We start from the raw sequence: 14952 nt of genomic DNA, 5'->3' as shown, positions 1-14952 counted from the left end.
ATTCAATGAGCTCCCCGGCCCGGCCGCATTAGAGAGTGGAGGGGTTGCGCTGCAGGCGATGGGATATTTTGATTCTGAGTGTTTTCTTGTAAATTGGCTATTTTCAAATGGCCGACATGTATAGGGTTGAAGTGGTTAATGTAGGCCTATGTTTTGTAATAATAATCGAAATCTACAAAGCAACTACTAAAGTTTTCAAATGTAATGTAGTGGAGTAAAAGCACAACATTTGGACCCAAAATGTAGTAGGAGTAGAAGTAAAAGTACTGACGACTGGAAAAGTACAAATACCTCAAAATTGTACTTAAGTTCAGTACTTAAGTAAATGTACTTAGTTACTTTACACCACTGGTTTTAGAACCTTACCGCTGCTGGTCTCCACGCTGATCTGCAGGCCCAGGTTGTGGACAGGACTCATCACCCACAGGTTGCTGGTGGCTGTGATGTCAAACTCCAGCCAGCCATCCTCAGCTGCCCACAGCCTGCGAGACTCCAGCAGGAACAGGTCTGCCTCCCTGGGAACATAAACAGAAGAGAGGATTTTTCATATATATATACAGCATATCGTCACTGTCGGCCAGAAACGTTTTATCTCCAAGTTTCAAATTCGCAAGAGTTTTCGTAAATTAAAGCCCTGCCATATATGGGCATAAAAGGGATTTCTGTTAGAGTGGTTCCCATAACATCACATCATACAATATCTTTTATGCCCATTTTGTACATGGATATACCTATCTGAACCAGCCACACAGATATGGGCCATGTCTTGGCCATCTGGCCAGTGATATATACAAGTACAAGTTTTTAAAAATGTACTTTAACTTCTTTCTTGTTTGCATTTGAATAATAATATTTTGAGAGAGGATTTGGGCTGTCCTGCTTGGTCCAGGGAAAGAATACTTGCATTAAAATGTGGCTGCATCCAACAGAAATGTTGTGCTTCTTGCCAAATGGTATCCCTGTTCTTTACTGGTAATAAAATATAGAGGTGGTCCCCAGGTTTCTCTTAGTCAAGATGGTGGTCCCTGGGTCAAAATCAGTTGAAAACCCCTGCTCTATACCAAATACCTTTACAAGCTGTGAGCTTGCAGATCTTCACTACAGGTTCAATCAATTGTTTAATAGCGACTTTAAGCAAATGACGGCTACGGCATATGGCAACGGTAATCGGACATGATCAGCAATTGATAGATCAACCTGCCACCGCCGCAGCCGTCTGTACCACGCCAGAAGCTCCCTTTCCACGTTGCGCCTAAAACGTATGCTGTATAGACGCGTCGCCATGGGAAGAAAAGCGTTCAGTAAAATGGGAGGGACTCATAGAGTTATAGAGTCGCCGGCGGCTGTTTGCTTAACAATTTTGACTGCTACGGCGATTACATCATAGCAGCCGTACTCCACCTGCCGTTGCCGTCCTGAAAATCATCAAGCTTAAACTGCCTAATGCTCTGGTCATAACGAGAGGGGGGAAAAGAATAGAGGAAAACAGAGTATGAATGAGTAAGAAGAGGAAGGCCTGTCTTCCCACTGTCCCCATTCATTCCAGCTGTAATGACACGGTGTGGGTGCCTCCTGCCACCACCACATCAAAGGCCCCCCGTCACCCAGGTGTGCTGGGAATGCCCCTGTAGTCATGCAACGGCCACTCCATCTTTATTGGTCATTAATGGGAGTGTTTCTGACAGCTTCCATATGAGCTGTTTGAGACACACACGTTTGTGTTCATGTTCTGTACTTGCGAGGACACATCAGCATTTTAGGAATGAATGACATTTTTAAATCCTATGGCCCATTTTAACCCTAAACCCTGCCACATGTTGTGAGGGTGTGGATCTGCTATTTTCGGTGTGAGATCAATAACGCTAACGCTAACCCCTAAAACTAACTGCATAAATGGGAGAGTGTTTTGTGAAGGTCTTTCAGTCCGACCAGTTTAACGGTGCCATGGTATTGGTCTGAAGGTTCATTAGTCCAAAGGTTAATTAGCAGTACAGTAAGTTCACACGTTAGACGCAGCGTGGGCTGGTGGGTAAGTGTTGTTCCTGCCTCATCAGAGCCGGTTTGGCCCACAAAATGGCGGCAGGGGGGGGTCACCCGTAGGGTATGAGCTTCTAAAGCCTTACTGTAAACTAGCCTCTTAAGTCTGATTTATGCCCTGTCGCACCCTGGTGTCACACGCCGAAAATAGCAGACCTTCAAGCTCACAACCCGTCGTGTACGCGACGCGTTGTGAGCTTGTACGTCTGTTATTTTCGACAAGCGATGCTGTCACGCGACAAAGTGCGAATCTGACTTTATTGACTGGCGGCTCAAATGAGCTGGAATAATAAGGTCAGGGGTCAAGTTGTGTTTTCTGTTATGATAAATCTCCTTTATGGTTATGGTGGATGACCGTCGTTAAAAGTGTAGTGTGTTAGTGTGTTAGTGTGTTAGTGTGTAGTGGGTTACATTCACAGCTGGTCGGTTTATTTCACCCACTTTCATCTTTTGAACTGAAAGACTGAATACCTTTTAAAGGATGAATGTAAGTGTTTTTCCATGCGTTATGTAGACAGTGGAGTTAAGGGCTTTGCACACAGGCCCGTTGCGTTTTTTACGTTTGCTGCATGATTAAAACGCATTGGATTTGGTGTGCATTGTAGTGCGGAATCCTCACTGCGGATCCATAAAAGGAGTTTTTACCGCATGCGAAAAGACGCACAAATCGAACTGGGTTCGATCGGGAAAAAAACGCACTGCCACAGCCACTTGCCGCACGGCAAATTCGGAGCAGGTGTGCAAAAAATAATAATCGTACGTTTTTTCTGGGGTCAATGCAATTGTTCTAAATGTTCTAAAACAGTACTAATTGATTAAGCCAATACGATGGCCCAACTTCCCGTTTTAAACATTAATCTTAACACCATAAAGATATACAGTGGGACAATATGAAAATGTCATATCACGATTATTGTGACAAAAGAAATCGGGTTTTACAATATTATCGCGATAATCAAAATCCATTATCCTGGGGCGGAACATTTGCCAAAAAATAGCAGATCTACAAGCTCACAACGCGTCACGTTGTGAGCTTGTAGATCGGCTATTTTTTGGCAAAGACATTTGGTAGAGAGTGAAAAAAGACTGTATCAAGTACGTATATAATAAGTATGTTTTACCAATTATAGAGGGTTTAAGTGGTACCGTATATGCAGCTCGGCAAATTAAAGGTGAATTGATCCCAGTGCATGCGGAGGACGATATCACAATAAATTAAATCTCCACGATACGATTGTTTTTTATCACGATAAATCCCATCCCTAATATACATTACATACCAAAAAACGAATACAAATTGAACGTTAAAACAAGAGAAAAAGGATTATGTGTGGAAAGCAAGGCTGAAGTGGGTTTTGAGGGCAGTTTTGAAAAAAGTTAGGGTGGGGCCGTCTTGATGTTTAGTTAAATGAACTACTATTAAAAACAAACGTCATAATGAATAAAGGTAATATTCCTTTCACACACCTGAAATCATTGTGGATAGTTAGCAGCAATAGGAAAATGTGTAGAAGCCTAAAATGGTTGTGCAGAAAAAACATTTGCAGTGACCTGCCCGTTCCCGTAAAAACCTCCAGCATGCCACATTTTCTGCATTGTGATCTCTCACATTCCTCACCCGATGTCAGAGAAACCACCCCGACCAAATTAAAAGTACAAAGGGTGTCAGGCTAATTAAGCGCTCTATCATTATGGCTCACAGTTAGAGTTGTAGGGAGGGGTGCGAGAAAGGTAACAGCGGAGCTACAATGCTTAGCTAGGATCACAAAGCTATAATGCTGCTACACTTAGAATCTGCAACTCCGCCGTGCATTTGTGCGCTCGCGTTCCCACGGCAGACCGGTAGGACATTATTGTCTACAAACTTGGCACAAACATAAGTCATGGGTCTGGCCTTTGAACGGGGCTGCCTTTCATGCTTTCAAGCGTCATAATAATCTTTAAACTTTGATTAGGCTGGGCTCCAGGGTGGCCTGGCAGCGCGGTGTGGGTTCGGGTCCCGGTCCCGACGGCCTTTACTGCATGTCACACACTCCCCAGGGGGCCCAATTTTCATCCATGCCTTACCCGTTATCCCTAAACTTCTTTTTTTAAATAGTTCAAATAGCTGATCTACAAGCTCACAATGTGTCGAAGTAGGTCGGCTATTTGAAGTATTCTAAATAGTAACAAAAGTTTGGGATAAGAGGTAAGGCATGGACAAAAATATAGCTAGGGCTGTCCCCATTTCCCGTCAACCTACAAGAAACTTTGATTAAACAGTCAGATTTTGCCCCAGATTTGGGCCATTAGAGGAATAGCCCTGCAACCTACTGCGCATGCGTGGACAAATGACACAGCATAAGGAGCTACTGCGTAGGCGCCGCCCGTGTTGCACACGCACGAATATCTCTATGAATGTGCGCATGTCTCGCGGTTACAGAAGCGAGATGAAGTTTGGACATAACTTTGAAACACTCACTGTTGTTAAATACAGCATAAGTATGCCTTCGGCATACTCTCACTTTCTGAGACGTGCGCCTGCGCTACAGAAGCAGGTCATTCTTTCAATGCATTGTGTGTGTGAGCGAAGTGCACTCACACACACGCCATCATTTTCTCCATTGACTTGAATTAAAAATGGAACCTTTCCCAAATTATGGAGAATGACTGACATCATAGATGTCTGACATCATAGGGCCGATGCATACTTCACTTTTAGAGCTGAATTTATTTCTGTTCATCTCAGTCTAAACTACAAAATGACGTCATTCAGAGGTCCGAGGGGCCGGTACCGTCATTAATTTGGCTGTTCGGTGCTGCCGAGATTTTGTGACTCCCCGAACCGAAATAAATCTGCCTCTAAAAGTGGAGTGTGCATCGGCCCATAGACCACATGAGACTGACACAGTATGTCCATGGGCATTCCAATATATGGGCTTAATATTGATGACATCGGGGATCTCCATATATGGGCATAAAAGGGACAAGGACTGACACAGAGATCTCCATATATGGCCATCAATTTATCAACGAATTAAATTTCCCACTGACTTGAATGGGGAAAGTTCAAATGGTAACACAGAATTCATTTGCAAGTGTGACTCACGTCACGGCAATCACACTTGCAATTTCCAATTGCATCTTTCTAGTTCATCTTCTGTTCCCATGAAACTACAGTCAGTTGATAAACTCGTGTTGCTTTTACTGACTGAATGTGGCGATGGAAGATTCAAATGTGTACAGTATAATCAAAGCAGTTAGAACTTTGTGGCTGTATGAAGCTTGCCAAATTAATTTGACATTGATGACAAAATACGCCTTGCTTTTTTTCCCCAACTTGGCCCAAAGTAAAGACTTCAGACCCTCCCCCATCTGATAGCCCACCGTCCAGGCTGTCATTTTCTTCAAGGAAGAAAAACTGTCCTACAATAATACAGAAATTGGAGATGTACGTATGGGCCCTTTAATCTCCACATATCTACACAAATAAAAGGCTTTGCCTCCAGGCCACAAGGGCACAAAACCACCCATTGTAGGTATAAAGGAATGCAGCAAATAAGTAACTCATGATACTCATGGAAACCCTTTTGATAGACAGAAAAATATACCAACAAAATCTTTTCGATCAAAGAATCCAAAAAGTGGACCAGCTTTATCCAAGGACCCCCTACCAACCCGAAGAAATTGTGATTTTGCCTTTAGGGAGTAATTGACTTAGGTTTTACACCTAATGTAGCATGCAATAAAGTCTCGATTTGATCAAATGTAGGATAATATTGACTTGACTACCGTACTTTGATTACAATATACATTGATTGTAAGTTCACCAATTTTCTTCCTTTCTCGAATGACAGTGACATGTTCTTTCATTCTTTATTCAAATCCTGGAATGCCTCAGGAAAGCATAAGGGTCGCCAACTTAATTGGAACCACTGGTCTTAAGGACAACACTGACTTAATTAAGCAATTGGGAAAACTGGTCAGCAGGTCATTTGAAATATTGTTCTACATTAGTTGAAAATAAAAGACCAAAGGGACACTGTTAACCAAATCAAACACGCCTGTTTTTAGACTTTACGCTGGAAATGAGGTACAGCCCCTCTGTCTCTGTCTCACTGGTCAGGGTTGATACAACACAAACACCATTCAGCAATATTTCTGGTTGTTTTTCTACCCCCACCGTAATGTAAATGTTTGGCAGGAGTTGGCCTTGCTCTCTCTTTGGTCTCCCCTCAAGGCTCATTCTACTTTATAAATATGACATGAAATGAGATGTGGGGGGAAAGAGGAGAGGAGAGGAGCAGGTTGGTGCCTTGCATGGTTTCCTCGGCCATCGGTGTATGAATGGGTGGGTGAATGTAATGCACAATCTATGTAAAGCGCATTGGATAAAGGTGCTATATAAATAGAACATTTACCAAGAGCTATTTTGCACAGACTGACACTGGCATCCTGGGCGCTACACTCAGTTACAGTATAATAAGTATAGAGAGGGCACCAGAATACCAAGCTCTTTTTTCCCCGCTGTAAATCTGATCTTAGACCAGCATTATCATCTCACAGTTACACAGCCTTTCTTCATGTCGCTGCCTCGCGGCTGATAACGGACCTGAATCTGATCCTAGGTCAGCCTAAACACAGTACAGCACACACGTTATACACAACTCCGTTCCGATCCTGATCATAGCGCAGCACCGCACGCCAGCGCATTGATTGATTGTTTGCTTTATAGTTTGCATAAAAAGCAGAAAGTACACACACGTCACACACACAGTACGGGTCCTATCGGGTCCTCTCGGGTTATACACATGATGATTACAGTCCCGTGTTCCGAAGTGTTCTGAGGGAAATGCGACCGTTTCCAACCCGTGTCCGAGTGATAATGATAAAACACTGACCGAACCCGGTACGGGTCTCTCGGGTCATTTCGGGGTCGGGGCCCCCGAGCGTACTTCCGCGTTTGGAAACGCCTCCGAAACGTGACGTAGTGGGGCTTAGAGTTTGTAGAGTTTGTTCATGGACGCGCCGGGGCTCCAATTCATGAGCGAGCACTTCCGCTATGAACGCGCAGCCAATACAAAGAAGCCTAGATGCGCGTTTGTGTGTTAGAAGCCCCAACTGCAGTACCTCAAATGGCCACCATGTCCATGACGCTTCAGCCCTCCCCCTAGGTTCCAGGGGCTTGGCTACACTCCCTCTACCAACCTGGGGAGACAACGGACTGACCTCATGCTTCCCTCTATGTATGAGGAGTCCAAGTTAATTGTTTCTTTTCACCTGAAAGGGGGAGTTTCCCCGGTTGGACGTAGCATGTGGAAGGAACACGTTATTCCAACCAGTTCATTTCCCCTCCATCAGGCGCCCCAGCTGGCCAGGGGGAGGCAGTATAGAGACCAGGATTACTGCATGTTTTTTTGTGAGGTTACCTACCCTAGGGGACACAGGGAGAACATGCAAACTCCACACAGAAAGGCCCTTTTGCCAACTCCACCTTGGGTATGGGCACTGATGACGCGGAGGAGAGAACACGCCCCCAGCGCCCACACACACTTCTAGCTGTGAGGTGACAGCACTACTGACTGCGCCACCATGCCCCCTCAGACAAAGCACATGTGGGTGCACGAGTGTGTGTGTGTGTGTGTGTGTGTGTGTGTGTGTGTGTGTGCGTGCGTGCATGCGTGCGTGTGTGTGCGTGGTACCTGTCTGGGTGCTCTTTCACCACCTGGTACACCTTGATGATGAAGGTGTCGTTGCGGAAGGCGCGGCTCACGCACTCTTTGAAGAGGCGGAACTCGGCGGCGGTGACGGCCTCTCCCTCTGGTATCTGAGACAGGTTGAACTTAAACTCTCTGTGGTGCCGTCTCTGCGGAGAGAGCTCCCTGTCGTACTCCACTGTACAGAGGAACGCACACGCACACACGCACACACACACACACCACAGAGAAAGAGAGAGAGAGAAGCACAGAGGGAACTTTCAGTGAATATAGAACTAACTAACTAAGGTTGTTTAGAAAGTCATAGGTTATGGTTCAATACGGTTACATTTTCCTAGATACAGTTTAAATTAAACACAACACAACATTCCCCTCGTGCTCTCGTTTAGGCTGGTGAAAACGGAGCAGACAGCGGGGCAGACATGGCAAACCCTATAGAGATATCATAGGTCACATCTTAGACATGGCAGGACATAAACATGTAATTACGTTAGCATAATAACTGAGAGTGTGTCTGAGATGGCTCTTAATTTAAGGCGCCACAATGCCAAAGGCAGACTAAAAAGGGAAGCTAATGTCTTCCCTCTTTATACAGCGGTCCGCGCTCTGCGGCTGAAACCCTGAGTCTCCTGTCTTTTTGTACATAAATGAGCGAAATGGATGAATGAATATCCTAAAAAACATCTCTTGGGTGAGTATACAGCTGGATGAGAACGTTTTGGAAAGCTATGTCTTTGTTCTGGTTCGATTCCAGTGACATGAATCATTTTCCACCGATGGGAGACGGTGCAAGCTGTCAATCTTCTGCGCAGGAAAGCGTTCAAAAGTGAAAACACAAGGTTTTCTGTAGGACGCCAGTTAGTGAAGAGCGGATATCCTATTCACAGACACAGCGCTGAGGTTGACCATAGAAGCCTTTTAAAGTGATCACATGTGATTTATGCACATCGACTAATAGGTTTTTGCGGCATACAAAGTTTCCCTAAATAAACCTCTCTGTTATCATCCGTCCGAAGCAACAAAAAAAAAGCCCTATGTTTTTTTTTCTCCCCCCTTGGCGGCAGCAAACATGTGTGTGCGTCGCGACCACTTCTGACGGCGGCAAAATGACAAAAACCAACAAATGTGCTCCCTTCCAAAGGCCTCCTACACATTATAAGCAGCAATATGTGCCGTAATGATTATGTGTTTGCCCACAGGGGAAATGGTTCCCGTCTCAGCTGGAGGTTTGGATCCGACCCACAGCAAAGGGCCTGCGGAGGCCGTCCATCCACTGACACAGCACCACACAGAGAGAGGACAGGGAAATGAGAGAAAGAGGCCAGGAACCGTGGACCACAGCAGTGCTCAGGGCTGGACTGGGACATAAATTCGGCCCTGGCATCTAGGCCAAGACCGGCCCACCACAACCGGCGTGAACCGAACATAGAAGATGTACAAGCCCACAACGCGTCGAGGCAGCAACGCTTGTATGCTGTTATATGTTTGGGTGGGACTCCTGGGCCACAGTAGGCTGTGATATGTCTACTAGGCCAGTATTCAGATGATAGACAAGCCAGTGGGCCAATCAATCATGTGATGTTTCTCTGCTCTGTGGGCTGGTGCTACTGAAGGATTGGCACTCTCCACTTAGTGGCCGCCAGCTCAAAGATTACGGTAACTATCCTAAATTGGTGGGAAAAAAATAAAGAAAAACTTGCAAAAATGGGAGAAAAAAAATAGTCGGCCCATATGCCAGATGCCCAGTCCACCCCTGGCAGTGCTCTACATGATCATCACGCACGTGAATACAGTCTAAACTGTTTCTCACACACTCTCTATCTCGTTGTTGTAGATTTTGTCCACAGTTCCATGCTGTGTTGATGTGGCACCATAGGAGAGATAACAGGCAAACGTTGGTCAAAAAACCACTGGTGGTTGAAAACCACTGTTCTATGTCAAATAGCAAAATCTCTTTTTGAACCATTATATCAAGCCCAGAAGATAACTTACAGTAAATACCCAGCGGTTCACAAATCTTTACTGGATAAAGGGCCCACTTGAAATTCTCAAAAGCGGTCACGGCCCGCCCTTCCAACCACGTAAATGTTCAGACGGGTGGGCCCTGGGCATTTTCAGAGCACGTTTTCAATTGAGGTGTACTTTATAATTTCATCTGTATCACAATGAACACACATTAAATGTGACTTTGTCAAGGTTTAAAAGGAAAAAAATATGCCATGACATTTGCTTATACATTATTGTTTTTATATTAATGTTTTGTTATCAAAAACATTTTGTTATTGATAAGACAGGGCCCGCAGTTTGGGAATCACTGTAATAGCCAATAATGTACCAATAATGGTGACTTTTTTTCCCATGACCTACTGTACAGTAAAGGCCTTTGTTGGTGATGAAACAAGCACTCAGCTAGTACAAATCGTGCATATAAATCATATTCCATTACAATTCTACTCTGGTCTTTCCACCCGTGTGATCCAGATCTGATTTTTTCATTACAAAAGAATAAAATAAATAAATCATATTCCATGTGGTTTATCATTTCAAAACCGCAATGAAATGATCGGATGTGTGTCACTTTACGCGATATAATCCGATTGGTGAAAGTAAATCAACCCTTGGAAACAGGATCTGACCTCTGATGGGATTTCCATGTCTCTCTCTCTCTCTGTGTGTGTGTGTGTGTGTGTGTGTGTGTGTGTGTGTGTGTGTGTGTGTGTGTGCGTGTGCGTGTGCGTGTGTGTGTGTGTGTGTGTGTGTGTGTGTGTGTGTGTGTGTGTGTGTGTGTGTGCGCGTGCGTGCATGCGTGCGTGCATTATATCAGTGTATTTCAATTGGTCCTTTTGACTCAGAGGCTCTCAGTTTTCAGGAAGTAAGCAAAAATACACAGGGAAGATATATTTGCATATTATTTCCACACACAGTACAAAACTATGGCACCACCTCTTTAAGTGAAACTCATGTCGAGCATTGAACCGTGACATGGTTCTTTAGAAGCACTTCTTTTTTTTACTATATGTTTTACTTTAGGTGAAGAATTTATAAATATCACTATTGTCATTTGGTCAAATGACACATTTAAATCAACCAAGCTGCTCCAGTGCATTCTGTCCCACCACACAACCAATCCTATCCTGTATGCACCACACCTGCCTTTTACTAGCTCCGTTTCTTCAGAGAGAATAAACTAAACATTTAACTCAAACGTTTACTTCTGGGGGTCCCTGGAATAAAGCATTTTGTGATGGAAGTTCACCGCCAAATACACATCAATTTGGGGTCCTTGATAAGAAAAGGTTTGAGAACCACTGATATAGAAACTATACGATTTAGAACAAGGATCTTCAACCCCTAGGGGGTCCTCAGAGTTACTACAAGGGGGCCTCCAAATCTTTGTGTGATAGAAACTTTTTTTCTCCTTTTTTATATTAACCACTTGAACCCTAGTGTCCATATTCTGAGAACTTTAGCCAAAAATAGCCGATCTACAAGCTCACAGCGCCTCGCAGCGTGATTTTCGGCAAAGAGGTTTGGTGCAGAGGGGAAAAAAGAGCACACCAAGTACAGAGTGAAAGCTCAACTTTATTAAGTATTGACGGTTCAAGTGGTTAAATATCTGAAAACATATGGAATCTATGAAAAGGTTGTGGGGGTCACTCACTGCTTCATCTATTTCTCAACTAAGGGGTCCTTGTTCTGAAAACGTTGAAGACCCCTGTCTTAATGGGTTAAGTTAAATTAACTTTGCAGTGTACCGCACATAGTCTTCCTGACTTGATCAACGACGGCAGTAGAAACATCAGGGAGTTTCCTCCGGTGGAACTACCTGTCCCCTTCAAACACCAAGAGACTCCCACACATACTGTAGCACATGGCTTACACATCAGTGTGTGCGTGCGTGCGTGCGTGCGTGCGTGCGTGCGTGTATATATAATTTATATGTGTGTGTGTGTGTGTGTGTGTGTGTGTGTGTGTGTGTGTGAGCACAACTTGTGGGCAACGCAAAAGTGGAAACAAAATGCCTAAAAATGCGTTAATTGACAAGCTAAACTCCAGTAGTTCATTCCATCTAAAAACTGATAAATAGGCGCTGATCACAAAGACACAGAAGTACACACACACGCACACACACACACACACACACACACACACACACACACACACACACACAACATTACAGTCTGTTCTCCCCGGAGAGTGTCTCATTGCACACCATGCACATGCACGTGTACACACACACACACACACACACACACACACACACACACACACACACACACACACACACACACACACACACACACACACACACACACACACACGATGTCTCTAATCATTTAACAGAAGTCATGGTTGTACGGTCCAGGTCTGCTCCCTGAAGAGGAAGGAGGAGTGAGGGAGAAGAGGAGGATGCGCCTCACTTCAGCTCCCACATGTGGAATGACAGGACAGACCAAGGTCATCTCCTCCCATCTCTCTGCTCTCCATCCAACCAGCAGGCTCTCCTTCATCACATTACTCCTTCAATTAGGCAACATTTCATTTAGTTTCATCATCACTGTGGGGCAGAAACCTTGTATCTCCAAGTTTCTAATTGGTACGCTTTTTCGTAAAGTAAAGCCCTGCTTCATCATACAAGACCGTCGCACATACCGGTAGCTAGTGAAAATAGCGGATCTACAAGCACACAACGCCTCGCACCGCGAGGCGTTGTGTGCTTGTAGATCGGCTATTTTCACTAGTTTAAATCATTTTTAAAATGATAAATACAAATGAACTGTTTTGGACATACATGGTTTCCACCCAACAACGACGATATGATAACCTCATATGTCCCAAAACCGTTACAGGATTCAAATTCAGAAATAGCAAAAACTAGAATCAGTGCTCTTCAGGTCTCCGCCAGGTCAGGTAGGTTATTGTGGCCTCCTGGTGGCGCTATAGTAAGCCAATGTGAAAAGGTGTTCTTGGGCCTTTCGCGGAAATCGGACACTGCACGTATGATTTGAGGCATTTTGTTTCAAAAATGTGTTTGGCAAAAGTTGACCTGCTGGCGGCGCTATAACAGGCCAATGTGAAAAGGGTGGCATTTGCTCTTTGACGTGTGTGCAAAACTTCACGCAAATCGTAGGTTGCGTTCATGATTTTGAGACATCCTGTAAACTTTTGATAGATTAGGGTAAATCAGACACATTCATGTTGATCACATAACTGTAGAGATACTGTCTACCGATTTGCGTGATTCTTGGACAAAATCTGTAGGAGTACTGTCCAAAAATGTGTTTTGCAAAGATCTGCCTCATGGTGGCACTAGCCCATGTGAAACATGTGGGGCAGAGTCTCTCCATACCAAGTCAACACAGTGGAGCGCTCCACCTCCGGTTCAGCCAATCACAAGCTTGCGCAGGCGGGTCTTAACTGTAAACGTGGTGGGTTTTAGATACATGCGTTTTAAATGACAAAAAACTAAAAAATGCAACAGGTCCTGTAGGTTGGAACCAGCCAATCAAATGATCTTTGAATCTCTTGGTGCTTTCATCTCTGCTCACAATCTATCTTATCACTGCTATGCCGATGACACTCAACTATTTCTATCCATCACCCTTCTGCCACCCAGGTGGAAGAGCGCATCGCTGCATGTCTGGCTGACATCTCACAATGGATGTCAGCCCACCACCTCAACCCAGACAAGACGAAGCTCCTCTTCTTCCCAGCTATGTCCTGCCCCATGCAGGATCTAACTATTTCCATAGACAATGCCCTGATGACTTCAGGAACAGTTCCAACTGCTAAGAACCTTGGTGTTGTCCTACCTAGACAGTCAGCTCTCATTCAAGGTACACAGATTCACAGGTTCTTGGGGGGAGGGGGGGTCCCCATATGGGTCACAACAACTAATCCTGGTAATTGAAAGAAGGATTGTGCCTCTCTGTGCTTCAAAGACTTTCTATAGAGGCAAACCTCATATACGGCCTTTAGTGGCGAAGATGCTCTTCACATTAGCTCTATGTTATGTCTATCACTTGTGACAGTGACTGTTTCATGACATTCATTCCCCCACATGCTGCCCACACAGGAACACATGGACACAGGCACGCAAGCACACGCAAGCATGCATGCACGCACGCACACACACACACACACACACACACACACACACACACATACGCACACATAGATGTGTAGAGAGACATATGCACTTTTATTTTGTCTCCTCCTCTGCACACAGCAGCAGATGTTGCAGTGTGGATGTCTATGATGTCAGGTGTGGGTTTGTGTCGAAGGAATGTTAGATCTATGAAGCTCTGTGAGGTCAAGGGCGGTCCAAACAACTCTCCAACTCTCTCTCAAACAGGCTTCAGCGCCCGCCCGGACCTTGAAATTCTCTGTTTCCTATCAAGGAAGCTCTTTCATCAACGTACGGTTTGTGGCGTAGCAAATAAGTACTTGTCCATGCGCATTAAGGTCTGCTAATACAATGGTTTTCAGCCCATTTCACATCAAGGTCCATTATTTATTGGGCATTTGAGCCACGGACCACCATTTGATTTCGCCTCTCAGATCCAAAACTCTGAATATTTTGTTATCGTTTGTCATCGTTGGATTCTGTATTGATGTGGTACGAAAGGAGAGATAACAGACAAACATTGATCAAAATAACAATTCTTCTACACTTTCTAATTGTGTAGACTTCTTTAAGTAATGCAGATGTTTAACAATAATTTAACTCTTGAGAGCGTAAAATGAAACCAAATGGACCCATAAGGGTCTAGAAGGGTCTGTTTGGTTACCAACTCTCAATCATTTAGCTGGGGACCACCTGGAAGCCCCTCAAGGACCACTGGTGGTCCCCGGACCAAACCACTGTGCTAATATATTGATAGCAGACAGGTGAAAGTGTCAACAAACCTCTCTTTTGAGTTGTTCCAATGGATTTTCCCCTCAATATTTTTTACTTCAGTACAGTCCAATTGATCTACAGTAGGGCGGCTGACTAAAAACACTCTTCCCTCCCAAAAACTATTTCCCAGCCTCTCTGAGCTTCTCGGCTGTGCACATCTCAATGTTGAGGGATGACCACAGACTTCCACTGTTGGCAAGCGAGCGTCTCCACAGCACCACGCAGCATGTCGGGTGGAAACCTTGTATGTCCAACACAACTTTTCATGAAATTAAATGAACTGGTTTTCCAATGGATCTCATCTCCAATGTAGTTATT

The 14952-nt window shown here is 44.5% G+C and overlaps 1 protein-coding gene across 2 annotated transcripts in view; it reads right to left on the bottom strand.

The window, feature by feature from the left end:
* Positions 1-14952, bottom strand: part of bmp6 (bone morphogenetic protein 6) — an 88314-nt gene that overhangs the window by 25625 nt on the left and 47737 nt on the right. For both annotated transcript variants that reach the window (XM_080752108.1, XM_080752107.1), the window contains 2 exons: positions 7719-7911; positions 367-515 (listed from right to left, as the gene is read on the bottom strand). In XM_080752108.1, coding sequence (XP_080608234.1) covers positions 367-515; positions 7719-7911 — 342 coding nt within the window. The remainder of the gene's footprint in view (positions 1-366; positions 516-7718; positions 7912-14952) is intronic.

The sequence above is a fragment of the Nannobrachium achirus genome (genome assembly GCF_963921795.1).
Source record: "Nannobrachium achirus genome assembly, chromosome: 21".
NCBI classification, from domain to species: Eukaryota; Metazoa; Chordata; class Actinopteri; order Myctophiformes; family Myctophidae; genus Nannobrachium; species Nannobrachium achirus.
The sequence above is the reverse complement of the archived record's forward strand: the minus strand, read 5'-3'. Positions and strand labels throughout refer to the sequence as shown.